The sequence below is a fragment of the Theropithecus gelada genome, chromosome 10 (genome assembly GCF_003255815.1).
Source record: "Theropithecus gelada isolate Dixy chromosome 10, Tgel_1.0, whole genome shotgun sequence".
Classification (NCBI taxonomy): Eukaryota; Metazoa; Chordata; class Mammalia; order Primates; family Cercopithecidae; genus Theropithecus; species Theropithecus gelada.
In genome coordinates, this window is record NC_037678.1 from 52381483 (window position 1) to 52398458 (window position 16976).

At 53.1% G+C, this 16976-nt stretch overlaps 1 protein-coding gene and 1 long non-coding RNA gene across 2 annotated transcripts in view; both read right to left on the reverse strand.

Moving 5' to 3' along the window:
* Window positions 1-224: 224 nt before the first annotated feature.
* On the reverse strand, window positions 225-2329 carry CEBPB (CCAAT enhancer binding protein beta). Its single transcript, XM_025400431.1, has 2 exons — window positions 709-2329; window positions 225-550 (listed from the first exon to the last, which is right to left on the reverse strand). The coding sequence occupies exon 1, from the start codon at window positions 1882-1884 to the stop codon at window positions 847-849; it is 1038 nt and encodes a 345-aa protein (XP_025256216.1). The 5' UTR covers window positions 1885-2329; the 3' UTR covers window positions 225-550; window positions 709-846.
* A 13413-nt stretch (window positions 2330-15742) lies between these two features.
* Window positions 15743-16976, reverse strand: part of LOC112633676 — a 2505-nt gene continuing 1271 nt past the window's right edge. The window contains exon 3 of the long non-coding RNA XR_003121567.1: window positions 15743-16131. This is a non-coding gene — a long non-coding RNA (uncharacterized LOC112633676). The remainder of the gene's footprint in view (window positions 16132-16976) is intronic.

Here is a 16976-nt window from a genome sequence, read left to right on the forward strand (position 1 = left end):
TTCTCCCCTTTCCCCCAGGGCTGGAACCCCATCTCCAAGCAGACCCTGTGGGTGGGGGGAGGGTGTAGCAGAGGAGGCAGAAAAACCAGCTGCAACACCCCCACCAACCACCAAAACCTCCAAAAATAACAGCAGCCCCCCACACACAACCCACTACACACCAGAAACGCAAAAACAAAATCCTACAAATCCAAAATAAAGCAAAAAAAAAAAACAAAAGCCAATTACTGCCCCCAAAAGGCTTTGTAACCATTCTCAAAAAAAAGTTTATTAAAAGTGTTCTTACTTAATGCTTGAAACGGAAGATTCCCAAAATATACAGACGCCTCTTTTCTCATAGAAATAGATTATTTTTTATAATACAAAAAAAAGACCAAAAAACAAAACAAAACAAAACATCAACAGCAACAAGCCCGTAGGAACATCTTTAAGCGATTACTCAGGGCCCGGCTGACAGTTACACGTGGGTTGCGTCAGTCCCGTGTACACACGAGTTCAGCCATGTTTAAACCGATTGCATCAACTTCGAAACCGGCCCGCCCGCCGGCGCCTGGAGAGGGGCAGAGGGAGAGGCAGAGAGTTTATCATTCATCTGTACACATAGACGTTTCTTCTTTAAATAACACCACGGGCGGGCGCCCCATCTGCATGTGCGGTTGGTTTGGACAAAAATATAGATATATATATATAATAAAATATTAAAATTACCGACGGGCTCCCCGCGCTGCCAAGTGCCCCAGTGCCAAAGTTTTGCCGGCGCCGCCGGGGGCGGAGGCGGGGGCGCGGGCGCGGGCGCTCCCCGGAGTCTCGGCCCCGGCCGGCAGGGGGACGCGCGCGGGGGCCGCGCTAGCAGTGGCCGGAGGAGGCGAGCAGGGGCTCGGGCAGCTGCTTGAACAAGTTCCGCAGGGTGCTGAGCTCGCGCGACAGCTGCTCCACCTTCTTCTGGAGCCGCTCGTTCTCGGCCGTGAGCTCCAGGACCTTGTGCTGCGTCTCCAGGTTGCGCATCTTGGCCTTGTCGCGGCTCTTGCGCACGGCGATGTTGTTGCGCTCGCGCCGGATCTTGTACTCGTCGCTGTGCTTGTCCACTGTCTTCTTGGCCTTGCTCTTGACCTGCGAGGGCGGCGGCGCGGCCCCCGCGTAGCAGGCGGCCGGGGGCGCCTTGGCGTCGGCGGGGCTCGGCGTGCCGGGCGGGCTGGACGACGAGGACGTGGAGAGGCTCCCGCTGCTGCCGCTCGGCACCGCCTGGTAGCCGAGGTAAGCGCGCAGCGCGTACGGGAAGCCCGCCGCCATGCCTGCGCCGCCGCCCGGCGCCCCGGCCTCCTCCTTCCGCTTGCAGTCCGCGGGCTCGAAGCCCGGCTCCGCCTTGAGCTCGGCGGGCGGCGGCGGCGGCGGCGGGGGTGGCGGGTGCAGGGGCGCGAAGCAGCCGGGGTGCAGCGCGCCCTTGGCGGCCCCCAGGCGCCCCAGGCTCACGTAGCCGTACTCGGCCGGCTTCTTGCAGTTCTTGCCCCCGTAGTCGTCGGAGAAGAGGTCGGAGAGGAAGTCGTGGTGCTGCCCGGAGGAGGCGGGCGCGGGGGCGGGCGCGGGCGGAGCCGCCTCGAAGGTGTCCGTGGCCGTGGCGGGCGCCGGGGCCTGCGGCGCGCCCAGCGGCTCCAGGTACGGGCTGAAGTCGATGGCGCGCTCGTGGTCGCCGATGCTGCCCAGCTCGCCGGCTGGGGGGCGCGGCCCGGGTCTGGCCGCGGGGGGCGCCGCGGGGGCCGCCTTGCCGCCGTACGCAGCAGCCAAGCAGTCCGCCTCGTAGTAGAAGTTGGCCACTTCCATGGATTTAAAGGCAGGCGGCGGCGGCAGGGGGAGACATGCTGGGTCCCAGGCCACCAGGCGTTGCATGAACGCGGGTGCCCGGGGAGGGGGCCTGGGGCTGCCCGCTCCGGCCGGCCCGCAGGTGGCGCGGCCTCCCTGTTCTGAGCTGTCGCCGCTGCGTCGCTGCTGCTGCTGCCGCTGCCGGGGTGGCCGCTATTAGTGCGGGGGCTGGTGGCTGAACCCTCGGGTGGGTCCCCTTCCCAGTCCCGTGCGCGGCTCTGACTCGCTAAAGTTTCTCCTGAGCCCGGTTATTTATAAGGGCGGCCCGTAGCAACCGCTGCGTCACACCGGCCCCTCCCGCCGCGCCGCCGGGACGCGAAGGACACCGCCGCGGCCGCCCGAGACCCCCAGGAGGACGGCTGCAGGGCGCAGCGGAGGGACCGGGCACCCGGAGCGCGTTTTCGGGGGGGGTCCCCGGGCCGCAGGGGGCGGCCTCACGCCCCCTGCCCACCCCCGCCCGGCCGCCCCGGGATTGGGAGCGAGAGGGGGCGGTGCGACCCCGCCCCCAGACCGCCCCTCTGGGCTGGAGGCTGTCCTGGAAGGCGGGGGAATCGGAGGAGGGGGCGACCTGATCGCCTTCCCCCGGAGATGCGGCCCCGGCCCGCCCCCTGCTGGAGGAGGCGGAGGTTTCAGGAGGACCGAGCAGAGCCCCGACGGCGGACCAGGGGCCGCTCCCCGGGCCGAACCCTGGAGACCCCAGCCCGCAACTCTAGCTCCAGGAGAAGCGACCCATCTCCGTGGCCCTTCCCCCTAAACTCCCACCTCTTCCCCAGGTCCACGGCTCTAGAAAGGAGGAGACTCCATGCCTGTGACGATTCCCCTCTTAAGCCACCGCCAATATGAGGACCCCGGGGGTCGAGGGGACGGAGCAGGATCGCGCTGCGCTGGGAGCTGGACCCTGGTCCACGGCGCCCCGCCCCTAGCCCCGCCCACCGCACCTGCCGCCTGCTTGCGGCTGGTACACACCCGGGTCTTCTCCTGCCCCGCGCCGCGCCATCCGACCTGGGCCCTGGGATGGTGCAGGGGCGGGGGGGTGCTGGGCCCTGCCACACTGTGTGACCTTGGATGAGTCACTTCTCCCAGCTGCAGTCCATGAAGGGTGTCGCTACTGTCAGCGGTGGTGGCATTGCTCCCCAGACTCCCAAACCTAAGGCTTACGTTGTGGGCTGCACATCAGAGAGAAAGGGACCCCCATGGATTGTGCCAGTGGAGGCCCAGAGGGAGCATGGCATGGCATACCAAGGTCACATGGCCGCATGTCCCCCATTCATCCCAAACGAAATGCCCTCATCTGGGCCCTAAGACCTATTGCCAGCCCCAGAGGCCAAAAAGCTTCTGTTTCTGAAGCTGCTGGGGAGGGGCTTAAGCCAGGCCTTACTGGAGGGGGGTGGCATGCAGGAAACAGAGAAGGAAAGAGAAAGAGAAGTTTTTACCAAGTCCCTGACCTGTGCTCAGGGTGGGCCTGGACCCCGAGGTTCTTTTTCACCCCACCAGGAAGATGCTTTTGCTGCTGCCGTTTCACAGATGGGAAAGTGACAACGGCCTGCCTGGACTTGAACACAGACCCAAGGCCCTCTAACTACCGGCCGGCCTCTGCTCCCTAGGCTCAGGTTAGAGGGCCCTTTGCTTTGCCCTTCCGGACCCATTCCTAGGCCATTGGGGCAGCTCCCTGGGCCCACCTCTCTGCCACTCCTAGCCCAGGCCGCCCCGGCAGGAGCTCTCAGCCTGCCCGGGGCTGACCCCTGGCCCACTGACCCCAGCCCTGGCCTCAGTGGGCAGGCAGACATTGCTCAACCTTTGGTGTTATCTGCTGAGCTGGGGTGACCTCTGCCCCCAAAGGCTGGAGAAATGACATCTCTGGGCACCCTTGGTGGGTAGGAGGCAGGGAGGGAGGGGATAAAACACAGGCCCAGCCTGCTGGCTTTCTGGGCCTTCCCAGCAGCCTCTGGGCTGGGGAGGGATCAAGGCCCAGAGGGGTGCGGCAGCTTCCCCAGGGCCACCCAGCCAGGCCTTCCTCACTGCAAAATGGGACACTCAGGGCTGAGCTAGAGGCCATAGCTTCTGAGAGGCCCTCCCTGTCCTACCTGCTAGTGAATTTCCTTCCCTATCGCCAGCCACCATTATCCTAGCTGTCTACCTCAGTCTCCCTCTAGGCTGCCACTTAGGGAGGGCTGGCCCACGAGGGACTCCTGAGTACAACACGCTCAACATTTACCAGTGAATGAATGCATTTGCTGTTCCCTCTGCAACAAGAACACTGTCCCCCCACCTCTGCCCAAGGCAGCTCCTAGGTCTCAGCCCAAAAGCTGTCTCCTCCAGGAAGCCCTCCCTGACCTCCGCATGGGAAATCCAGGCCCTCAGTCACTCCTCTCACACCCCTGCTTCATTTCTGTCACCGTTCTCATTGTAATCACAATTACCTTGCCTGCCTGTCTTGCTGTCTGTCCCCACAGCCTTCACTATTGTGTCCCTGGTGCCTAGAACAGAGCCTGGTACACAGAAGGTGCTCAATGAATGGTGAGTGAATAAATGGAGGAGGCTGAGAAGAAGGAGAGGTTCCTCATTAGCTGGACTGGTGACCTTAGGTAAAATGGCTCCCCTCTCTGAGCCACAGCACTCACCCATGGCCCCCTTCTGGATTCTGAAGAGATGCAGGGAGATTTGGGGGACTGAAGCTAATTGGAGGGTTTGCTGTTTGTCCTCAGGCCAACCTTCCACCTCCCTGAACCACATTCCAAGCTCTTTGCATGTATTAACCCATTTAATCCTACTGATAATTTGTGGGAGGCAGGTCTTTTTTTCTTCTTTTTTCATATTTTTCAATGTTTCGTAGAGATGGATATCTCACTGTGTTGCTCAGGCTTTTCTCATACGCCTGGCCTCAAGTGGCCCTCTTGCCTCAGCCTCCCAAAGTGCTGAGATTACAGGCATGAGCCACTGCACCTGGCCAAAGTCTTATAATTATTTCCACTTTACAGATGAGGAAACTGAGGCCCAAAAGAGCTAAGTGCATCTGCTCCAGGTCACATGAAAGGACGAGAAGGAATAACATCTTTCCAGCCAGACTTACCCCCTTGGGTTTGGCATAACAGGCCTGGCAATGTGAGTGCCATCTTCTGGGTAGAAGAACTGAGGCCCAGAGAATGGTAGACCTGGGGTCACACAGTGCGCTAAGGTGTTACTCGGACCTTGCAGGCCAGCCCCCAAAGACTCAGCCCCAGCAGGGGTCTAGGCCCTCTGGCCTCTGGGGTGGAACATGCTTGCCACCCTTCCCCGCCCTCCACCCCCTGCCGGGGATGACCCATCCCTTCTCAGAGCAGGTCCCACCCCGGTGCCAAGCCAGGTGTCCTGCAGGGAAGCTGCAAGCTAGGGTGACGTAAGCCCTTGTTTTTACAAGGCTCTTGCTCAACAGGCCACGCCTGCTGCTCCCCCACCCCCACCCCAGTACTTTTCAGCCTTTCCCCAAGGAGCGGGGATGGTGGGGGCTTGAACCACCACGGCCCAGAGGCCCAGAGCACGCGAGTGGCTGTGTGGGCCCAGGAAACCAGGATCCCCCTGGCGCCACCTCTCCCAGTCACCTGCCCTCAGAACCTAGAGCTGGAAAGGGTCTCAAACTGGCAGCCAGTGGCCAAATCGAGACCACAGATGTGTTCAGTTTGACCCCATAGCGTTTTGCTTGATGTATGTATGTTTAAGTGAATTTATTGCCAACATTTAAAAATCAGGAGATTTCACATCGAAATTCAAATTTCCAGCTCCTCTTTTAAAACCTGAAGCTGTGGGCTGGGCCCACGTGGCCACATGGTGGTGGGCAGAAGCCAGGCGGGGGCGGGGAGGGAACAGGCACTTTCCTACCTGGGACACACGTCCTCCTCTGCCCCCAAACTGCTTTCACAATTCCTCCTCCCCATCTCTGCAGCTTTTCCCTATCCCATTTTCAAGAGGAGAAAACTGAGGCGACTCGCCAAGGGGAGACCCACGTGGCTGCTTTGACAGCGAGTGTTCTGCGAAGGGGCTTAGAACTAGCAGGCGGGAAAATACGGCAGAAAGGAGAACCATCAGAACATGAATGGGGGACGTCTCTAGTGGGTATGGGGCAGGGGGATGGCAGGGGTTGGCCTTTCATCCTGCCCTGTGCCTTCCATGCTGTGGCTCTCCGGCTGTGTCTGATGTCCCCTCTGGGCCTCATTCCCTGATATATAAAATGGGGTGACAACCTTCTATCTGGGATTCTGGGCCTGCTGTTCCCCCTCGCTGCTGGCCTTCCCCGACACATCAGAGTGAATCAGATGTCCCTTTCACCCCACAAAGCAGGCAAATGGGGCAACTGCGGCCCAAAGAGGTTAGTACTTCCTACTTCCCCCTCCAAATCCCCCTTGTACCCTTGTGAATGGGTACAAGAGCCAGACTTAAAAGTCAGATTCCCTGATTCCAATGTTTGAGATTTTCCCCATCATGCCTCCTCTCTGAGGCCTCGATTCCCCCATCTGCCAAATGGGGCTGGCAGAGATAGATCCCCGAGGGCTGCCAGGCTCTGAGGTACTGGGGTCCAGGATTTTGGAGACGGGAGGTGCTCAGGCCTGGTAGTGAAACTTGCCTGAGTATATACTGCCCCCAGGTGGTAGGTTCTGGGGCTGCAGGAGCCATTCACATGCGTGAAGACCTGGTGGGCGCCCTTATTCTGGGATCAGGGGAGGCCAGTGCCATGGATGTGACAGATGCACACAGGGCATCAGCAGGCTGCCGAGAGGAACCAGAGTGTCCCACGAACAGAAAATAGTGCTCAACCTTCATGTAGTCTTTCACCAGATGTTCCTTGGCACATCATGTAATTCCGGCCCTAAAGACACATTCATGGACAAGACAAGCAATTTCTGTTCTCATGGAGCTGAAATTGTCCTGGGGGAAGACAAGCACTAAACAAGATCAATGATTAAAGTATAGATTGTGTTCAATTCTGGTCAGCACTACGGAGGAAAATACAGCAGGGGAGCAGAGCAGGAGTTCTCGAAAATTTGATTGTTTGTTTTCCGGGTTATTTTGTTTCTTTGTTTGTTGAGACAGGGCCTCACCGCTGGAGTGCGGTGGCGCGATGTCTGCCCACTGTAACCTCTGCTTCCTGGGCTCAAGTGATCCTCCCCCCTCAACCTCCCAAGTAGCTGGGACCACAGGGACATGCCACCATGCCCAGCAGATTTTTTTTTAATGTTTTGTAGAGATCGGGTCTCATATTGCCCAAGCTAGGGGAGTTCATTTTAACTTTATGTTAGAGTAGTCAGGGAAGGCCTCACTGAGGTGACATTTAAGCAAAAACCTGAATGTGGTGAAGCAGGTATCTGCAGGGACCTCAGACCACACAGAGGGAACAGCAAGTGCAAAGGCCCTGAGGTAGGAGCACGTAGTTGCGGTGATGACAGAGTAGCAGGAATTTGTGTCATAGAAATAGTGGGGATCAGCCAGGCATGGCGGCTCATGCCTGTAATCCTAGCACTTTGGGAGGCCGAGGTGGATGGATTACTTGAGGTCAGGAGTTTGAGACCAGCCTGGCCAACATGGTGAAACCCCATCTCTACTAAAAATTTAAAAAAAAAAAAAAAAGGCCAGGCATGGTGGCGCACATCTGTAATCCCAGCTACTCAGGAGGCTGAAGCATGAGAATCACTTGAACCCAGGAGACGGAGGTTGCAGTGAGTCGAAATTGTGCCTCTGCACTCCAACCTGGGTGACAGAGCAAGAGCAAGACTCTGCCTTAAAAAAAAAAAAAAAAAAAAAAAAAATGTAACATGGAAACATGGAGTGGGAGAAAATATTTGCCAATCATATATCTGATAAGGGGTTCATATCCAGAATACATAAAGAACTTTTACAACTCAACAGCAATAAAAACAACTCAATTAAAAATGAGCAAAGGACTTGAATAAACATTTCTCCAAAGAAAACTGTGAATGGCTAATAATCACATGATAAGATGCTCAACATCACTAACCATTAAAGAAATACAAACCAAAACTGCAATGAGGACAGGTGCGGTAGCTCACGCCAACACTTTGGTGGATCACCTGAGGTCAAGAGTTCGAGACCAGCCTAGCCGACATGGTGAAATCCCATCTCTACTAAAAATACAAAAATTAGCTGGGCGTGGTGGTACGTGCCAGTAGTCCCAGCTACTTGGGAGGCTGAGGCAGGAGAATTGCTTCAACCTGGGAGGCGGAGGTTGCAGCGAGCCAAGATTGCACCGCTGCACTCCAGCCTGGGCGACAGAGTGAGACTCCATCTCAAAAACAAAACAAAACAAAACAAACAAACAAAAAAAAAAAAAACGCAATGAGAAGGGAGGATTTTGAATGTTCCCAACACAAAGAAATGATAAATGCTTGAGGTCATGGATATCCTAATTACCCAGATTTGATCATTACATGTTGTATACATGTATTGAGATATCGTTCTGTGTCCCATGAACATGTACAATTATTATGTGTCAACTAAAAATAAAAGGAATAAAACACAGTGAGCTACCACCTTACGCCCCTTAGGATGGCTGCTGCGTTGGGGAGGATGTGTAGAGACTGGAATGCTTGTGTAGCTACTGTAGGAAATAGTATGGTTGTTCCTCAAAAAATTAAAAATAGAATTACCAAATGACCCAGCAATGTTATTTCTGGGTGTGTACCCAAACAAATTGAAAGCAAAATCTGGAAGAGATATTTGTACACCCATGTTGATAGCAGCCTTCTTCACAATAGCCAAAAGGTAGAAGCAATTAGCCGGGTGTGGTGGCGGGCACCTGTAATCCCAGCTACTCGGGAGGCTGAGACAGGAGAATCGCTTGAACCCTGGAGGCGGAGGTTGCAGTGAGCCAAGATTGCACCACTGCACTCCAGCCTGGGTGACAGAGAAGACTCTGTTTAAAAAAAAAAAAAAAAGAGGTGGAAGCAACTCATGTCCATCGATGAATGAATGGACAAAATGCAGTGTGTCTGTACAATAGAATGTTATTTAGCCTTAAAAAGGAAGAAGATTCTGACACAGGCTACAACACGGATGAACCTTAAGGATATTGTGCTAGTGAAATAAGCCAGTCACAAAAGGACAAATACTGCATGATACCACTTGCATGAAGTACCTTGAGTAGTCAGATTCATAAAGACAGAAAATAGAACAGTGCTTGCCAGAAGCTGAGGTGGGAGGAAGTTCTTGTTTAATGGATATAGAGTTACTGTTTCGGAAGATGGAAAGGGCTCTGGAGATGGATGGTGGTGATGATTACCCAACAGCGTGAATGTCCTTAATGGCACTGAACTGTGCACTTAAAATGGTTAATACGGTAAGTTTTATGTTCTGCATATTTTACCCCAATTTGAAAAAAAAGGCCAACATGGGCCGGGCGCAGTGGTTCACACCTGTAATCCCAGCACTTTGGGAGGCTGAGGCAGGACGTTCCCTTGTGCCCAGGAGTTCGAGACCAGCCTGGGCAATACAGTAAGATCTCATTTCTAACAAACAAAAGATGGATCTTCACCTGTGGAAAGGTGCCCACTGGCATTGTGACTTGAGAGGCAACAGGCAGGGCAGGGGCCTGGTAAAGCCATGTTTGTCTGGAAAACCTTTGCCATTAACTAAAATATTTTTAAAATGTGAATGACACAGTGTTGATGAAGGTGTGGAAAAACAGGCACTCTTACAGTTTCAGTAGCTGTGCAAAGTGGTATAACCTCCAGTTCCAATCTGGCCATGCCCATCAAAATGGGAAATGTCACTGGACCCAGAAATGCAAGGCATTTATGCCACCAAGACACTCATACTTGCTTAAAGACAAATGGACAATGGCAAATGCTTTACAATAGCAAAGCTTGTGAGGTAACGTCAGTGGCTGTCATTACCAAAGAACACTAAGAAGAATGAGGCAGCTCCATGGGAGAGGATTTAGACCAGCACTGTCCAACAGAACCTTCTAGAATGATGGACATGTTCTCTATCTGGGTTGATATGGCAGCTATCAGCCATGTGTGTTTGTTGAATTCCTGAAACGTGGCTAGTGTACTTGAGGAACTGAATTTTTAATTTTATTGAATTGTATTTAAGTTAAGGCCGGGTGCAGTGGTTCACACCCGTAATCCCAGCACTTTGGGAGGCCGAGGCGGGTGGATCATGAGGTCAGGAGTTCAAGACCAGCCTGGCCAAGATGGTCAAACCCCGTCTCTACTAAAAACCCACAAAAAATTCGCCAGGCACAGTGGCAGGTGCCTGTAATCCCAGCTACTCAGGAGGCTGAGGCAGGAGAATCACTTGAACCCAGGTGGCAGAGGTTGCAGTGAGCCGAGATCGTGCCACTGCACTGCATCCTGGGCAACAGAGTGAGACTCCGTCTCAAAAAAAAATAAGCCAGGCATGGTGGTGTGTGCCTGTAGTCCCAGCTACTTGGGAGGCTGAGGCAGGAGGATTGCTCTATTTTAAAAAATACATAAAACTTAATTTTTTTAAATAAATTTAAATCACCTCCTGGACTAGTGACTACTATATTGAACAGTACACACCTAGAACAATCTCCAAGATCTATCATTAATTGGAAAAAAAAAAAAAAAAAAGCCAAGAGCAGGCCAGATGTGTGGTGTGTGAACCCCACATAAATGAAGGGAGGAGTGGGAATGTACATATTATTTTTGGTTTGTCTGTTTAGAAATGGTCTCACTGTATCACCCAGGCTGGAGTGCAGTGGCTGTTCACAGTGAGATCATAGCACACCCCATCCTCAAACTCCTGGGCTCTGGTGATCCTCCCACCTCAGCCTCCTGAGTAGCTGGGACTGCAGGCGTGTGCCACCGTGCCCAGCTTCATGTATTTGAGGATGCAGAGGTTCGTGTTGGAAGGGTCACAAGAAACCAGCAACAGTAGTAGCCGAGGGCCAGGGGTTCTGGCTGCTGCCATGTGATGACACACCTCAAAACTTAGTGAATAATGCTGCAATAAACGTGCGAACGCAGGTATTTCTTCAACATACTAGATTCATTTCCATGGGATATATACCCAGTGGTGGTTACTGGATTATACAGTAATTTACTTATTTGTTTCTTTATTTTTTGAGACAGAGTCTCACTTTGTTGCCCAGGCTGAAGTGGAGTGGCATGATCTCAGATTTCAGCTCACTGCAAATTCCACTTCCCAGGTCCAAGCAGCTCTTGTGCCTCAGCCTCCCAAATAGCTGGATTACAGATGTTTGCCACCATGCCCTAAAAATACAAAATAAAAAAATTTTTTGTATTTTTAGTAGAGACAGGGTTTCGCCATGTAGGCCAGGCTAGTCTCAAACTCCTGACCTCAAGTGATCCACCCACCTCGGCCTCCCAAAGTGTTGGGATTACAGGCGTGAGTTGCCACACCCCGCCAGTAATTCTGTTTTTTAAGGGCTTAAAATAACCACCAATGTATTTACTCATAATCCTGTGGGTGAGGAATTAGGACAGAGCATGAGGGGACAGCTTGTCTCTGCTCCAAGTGTCCACAGTGGCTTCTGTGCTGCATGTGTGGCACCTCAGCTCGGCTGGCCTGAGTGGCAGATGGCTGGCTGGATCATGTGTCTGCTGCCTTAGTTCCTCAGTGCTCCCTCTGGCAGTTTCTTACTCCCCATGTGGCCTCTGCACATGCTGCAAGTTGTCCCTTCAAGTGGCCTCTCTTGCCTCGTGGCCTTGCCATGTGGTCTCAGAACAGTCTTTTTTTTTTTTAAACCTTGCACTTTTTGCAACCAGCACAGACTTCTTATATAGCTGCTAGCCTCCCCCAGAACACAAAAGTGGAAGCTGCTGCTTAAGACTTAAGCCAGCCGGGTGCGGTGGCTCACACCTGTAATCCCAGCACTTTGGGAGGCCAAGGCGGGTGGATCATTTGAGCTCAGTTCATGACCAGACTGGCCAACATGGTGAAACCCCATCTCTACTAAAAATACAAAAATTAGCCAGGCATGGTGGTGCGACTCTGTAATCCCAACTACTCGGAGGGCTGAGGCAGGAGAATCACTTGAGCCTGGGAAGCGGAGGCTGCAGTGAGCCGAGATCATGCCACTGCACTCCAGCCTGGGCAACAGAACAAGACCCTGTCTCAAAAAAGAAAAAAAAAAAACAGTTCACCATGGGGCCGAGCGTGGGGGCTCACGCCTGTAATCCCAGCACTTTGAGAGGCCAAAGCAGGAGGATCAGTTGAGGCCAGGAGTTCAAGACAAGCCAGTCAACACAGCGAGACCCCCATCTATAAAAAAAAGTCCAAAACTAGCCAGGCATGGTGGTATGCATCTGCAGTCCCAGACATTCAGGAGATTGAGGCAAGAGGATCTCTTGGGCCCAAGAGGTCAAGGCTGCGGTGAGCCATGATTGTGTCACTGCACTCCAGCCTGGGTGACAGAGCAAGACCCTGTCTCTAAAAAGAAAAAAAAAAAAAATGTTCACCATGGACACGTATTACCTTATGATTGGTTGGGTGCAGAATGTTGCCGGGTCCTGTTTCCACACCTTGGCTGTGCTGTTCCCTTGCCTTTAACACCCTTCCTTTCCATCCCCAGCTGTAGAGATGCCCAGGGAAATGTTCCCTGAATGCCCAAGTCCATTACTCTCCCCTCCTCCAGGCTCTAGCTGGACTTCAGGCCTCTGGGCCTCACTCCATCCACCCTACTGTAATTAGTGTTGTGCAATCTCCCTCTCCTGGGAACCCCTCTAGGGTCTGCCCAATCTAGGTCATCTCTGCCCCCACACACATACAGTGGAATCATGCAGGCGCTGAGTAGGTGCTCAGTGACTTGAGGGCCCACCCCACCTTCCCCACCCCACCCCCACCCCCACGCCCCACCACAGGCATCTCGGGTTGCACTGCCTAGAATGGCCACAAGGTGGCGCGGAAGCCCCGCCTGCGATCTCTGCAACCTCTGTCTGAACTGGGAAACAGCTTCAGGTCGAGGCGCCTGAGGGCCAGAGACCCCCGGGAAGAGGGGGCCTCAAGCCCAGCTTTAAAGAGAAAGCTTACAGGCCGGGAGCGGTGGCTCACGCTTGTAATCCCAGCAGTTTGGGAGGCCGAGGCGGGCGGATCACCTGAGGTCGGGAGTTCGAGACCAGCCTGACCAATATGGCAAAACCCCATCTCAACTAAAAATACAAAACTTAGCCGGGCGTGGTGGTGCATGCCTGTAATCGGAGCTACTCGGGAGGCTGAGGCAGGAGAATCGCTTGAATCCGGGAGGCAGAGGTTGCGGTAAGCCAAGATCACACCATTGCACTCCAGCCTGGGCAACAAGAGTGAAACTCAGTCTCAAAAAAAAAAGAGAAAGCTTACTGCCTACTCCCCTCCTCCTCAACTTCAAATTTTACTTCCTCTTCAAGTAAATGGACTTTAATTATAGGCGTGCCAGCACTGATAGCTGCAACAGTAGATCTCAGATCTTGTGTGAGTGAAAGATACCAGACACCAAGAACCTCCTGTGTGATCCCATCTGTATAGAGCTCTGGAACAGGCAGAACTCACCCATGAGGAAAATATCAGAACGGTGGTTGCCAGTTGCGGGAGAGCACAACTGGGGAGGGGACAAGGGTGCTCATTGGGGTGATGGTACGTGTTTCGTGTGGGTTTCCTAGGGCCACCATGATAAGATACCACAAACCCAAAACAACAGAAATTTATTCTCCCTTGAAACCAGGGCCCTGCTCCCTCTGGAGGTTCTGGGGACGAATCCTTCCTTGCCTCGTCCATGGTGCTTGCCTGCCATTCACCATGTTCCTTGGCTCTAGCTGCATGACCCCAATCTCTGCCTTCATCTTCCAACAGCCTCCTTCCAGTGCCTTCTTCCCTCTGTGTGTGTTCACCTCCAAATCTCCCTCTCCTTTCTCTTATGTAAACACCACTCATTGGATTTACAGTGCACCCTACTCCAGAATGAGCTCGTCTTCAGTTGGGTTACATCTGCAAGCCCCTATTTCCAAATAAGGTCACATTCACAGGTCCCAGGGGTGGGGACTTGAACATATCTTCTTGGGGGACACAATTCAACCCACCGCATGTTTAATATCTTGGAGGGAGTCTGGGCAGTGCAGCTAGATGCATTTGTCAAAAGTAATCAAAAGTGGCTGGGCGCGGTGGCTCACACTTGTAATCCCAGTACTTTGGGAGGCTGAGGCGGGTGGATCACTTGAGGTCAGGAGTTCAAGACCAGCCTGGCCAACATGGTGAAACCCCATCTCTACTAAAAATACAAAAAATTAGCCAGGCGCGGTGGCGGGCGCCTGTAATCCCAACTGCTCAGGAGGCTGAGGCAGAAGAATCACTTGAACCCAGGAGGCAGAGGTTGCAGTGAGCAGAGATCACACCACTGTACTCTAGTCTTGGTGACAGAGCAAAACTCCATCTCAAAAAAAAAAGTAATCAAAAGTACACCTAAGAGTTGTGCAATTCATCAAATGTAAGCTTTACAGACAGAGAAACAAGTATTGGACTCTAGTTAATGACATGCACACTGACATCTTGAGGGGTATCTGCAGCTTACCCAATTAAATGTTAAAATGGGTGGGTCGGCCGGGCGCGGTGGCTCAAGCTTGTAATCCCAGCACTTTGGGAGGCCGAGACGGGCGGATCACGAGGTCGGGAGATCGAGACCATCCTGGCTAACACGGTGAAACCCCGTCTCTACTAAAAAATACAAAAAACTAGCCGGGCGAGGTGGCGGGCTCCTGTAGTCCCAGCTACTCCGGAGGCTGAGGCAGGAGAATGGCGTAAACCCGGGAGGCGGAGCTTGCAGTGAGCTGAGATCCAGCCACAGCACTCCAGCCTGGGCGACAGAGCCAGACTCCGTCTCAAAAAAAAAAAAAAAAAAATGGGTGGGTCGTGGTGACTCTCACCTGTAATCCCAGCACTTTGGGAGGCCAAAGCGGGTGGATCACTTGAGGTCAGGAGTTCAAGACCAGCCTGGCCAACATGGTGAAACTTTGTCTCTACTAAAAATTAGCTGAACGTGGTAGCGCATGCCTGTAATCCCAGTTACTTGGAGACCGAGGTGGGAGAATCGCTTGAACCTAGGAGATGGATGTTGCAGTGAGCCGAGATCGTGCCACTGCACTCCAGCCTGGGAGACAGAGTGAAACTCCATCTCAAAAAGAGTAGATAAAAAAAATAAATATAAAAAATAAAACAGATTAGTGAATAAACAGAGGGAGAGCCCCACCAATGCCACTTTTTTTGAGAATCTATCCTGAAGAGCTCAGCATGAATATAACTCAAGCCTGCTCCTCGCCACACTTTCATTTAGGCTTTTTTTAGGTAAGATCTCTGTAGCCTAGGCTCAAGTACATTGGCACCATCACAGCTCACTGCAGCCTCAACCCCCCAGACTCAGATGCCCTTCCCTCTGCCTCCCAAGTAGCTGGGACCACAGGCACGTGCCACCATGCCAGGCTAATTTTATTTATTTATTTATTTGGAGACAGGGTCTGTCACTGTCACCCAGGCTAGAGTGCAGTGGCACGATCACAGCTCACTGCAACCTCAACCTCCCCAGGCTCAAGCAATCCTCACATCTCAGCCTCCCAAGTAGCTGGGACTACAGGTACCTGTAGTGCCACCACACCCAGCTAATATTTTTGCATTTTGTAGAGACAGGATTTTGCCATGTTGCCCAGGCTGGTCTCAAACTCCTGGGCTCAAGTGATCCACCTACCTTGGCTTCCCAAAGTGCTGGGATTACAGGCCTGAGCAATCGTGCCCAGCCTAGTCATTTAAACATTTTAATGATGAAAACTATGGAAACCAACTCAGTGCTCAGCATTGCCACCCCCACTGGAGCACCTGGGGACTCAGCCTGAGGCTGTGGGAGGCATCGGGTGCGGGAAGCCTCTGAAATGAAGGGAAAGGTTGAACATGGTCGCGTTTGCTTTATTACAGGAAGAATTATTCCAGCTTTCATCCAGTTCTCAGGGCCAGGCTGGTGACACCCACAGAGGGGAAGGCCCCTGGTCAGCTGGGTGCTACATGCCCACCAGGTACTGACATGCATACTCAGACCCCTCAAGAGGAAAGGGTGACCTCCTTAACCAGGAAGCCGGCGCTGGTCCCAGCCCTGCTGCCCAGAACGTGAGCAGCTGGGCCTCTGTTTCCTGGGCACTTATGCTGTGCCAGGCACTGCCCGAGGGGGTCGTTTTTCTTCATATATTTATTCCCTTCTCTTCTGGTACCTGCCATCCACCTCTTCTCACCCCCACTCAAAGGCAGCCATTCTGTCACTTTGTGTCTTTTTGCTGGAATGTGTCCCTGCAAAACCCATGTGGCTACTTTGTGCATGAACACTTGTGTTAAGGGTTTTGTGGCTGTGGCTCCTCCACGGTCCTTTCTGTGAGCAGTCCCCAGTCTCAGCCGCCCAGTCCCTGGGGTAGACACCCAAGTGACCCCCAACTTGCCCCACCACAGATAAGGTCAGCTGCCGCCTCCTTGCACCCTCCAGGGCTGGCGTGAGGATGTCTCTGGGACTTTGGCTTGGGAATGGGTTGTAGGGGATGGGGGGACTAATCTGACTAAGTACCAGGTGCCCTACAGAAAGGCTATCCCCTCTCCACTCACACCAGCTGTGCCCAAGGGTTTTATATCCCGTATCTTCCACCACCACTTGGTACTATTCACCCTTTTTCTTCTTTCTTTTTTTTTTTTTTTTTTTGCTCTGTCACCCAGGCTGGAGTGCAGTGGTACAATCTCAGCTCACTGCAACCTCCACCTCCTGGATTCAAGCAATTCTCCTGCCTCAGCCTCCCAAGTAGCTGGGACTACAAGTGCCCACCACTATACCTGGCTAATTTTTGTATTTTTAGTAGAGATGAGGTTTCACCATGTTGGCCAGGCTGGTCTCGAACTCCTGACCTCAGGTGATCTACCTGCCTTAGCCTCACAAAGTGCTGGGATTTCAGGCGTGCACCACCACACCTGGCACTATTTACCTTTCATGTTATTTCTTTTTTTTAATTTTAAAATACTTTCAGACTTAAAGAAAAGTTACAAATACTTCAAATATTTCCCAAATGTTTTCATTTTACTACATTTGATGTATCATATCCTCCTCGTCTCTTTCTCTCTCTCTCCCCACACACACACACACACACACACAC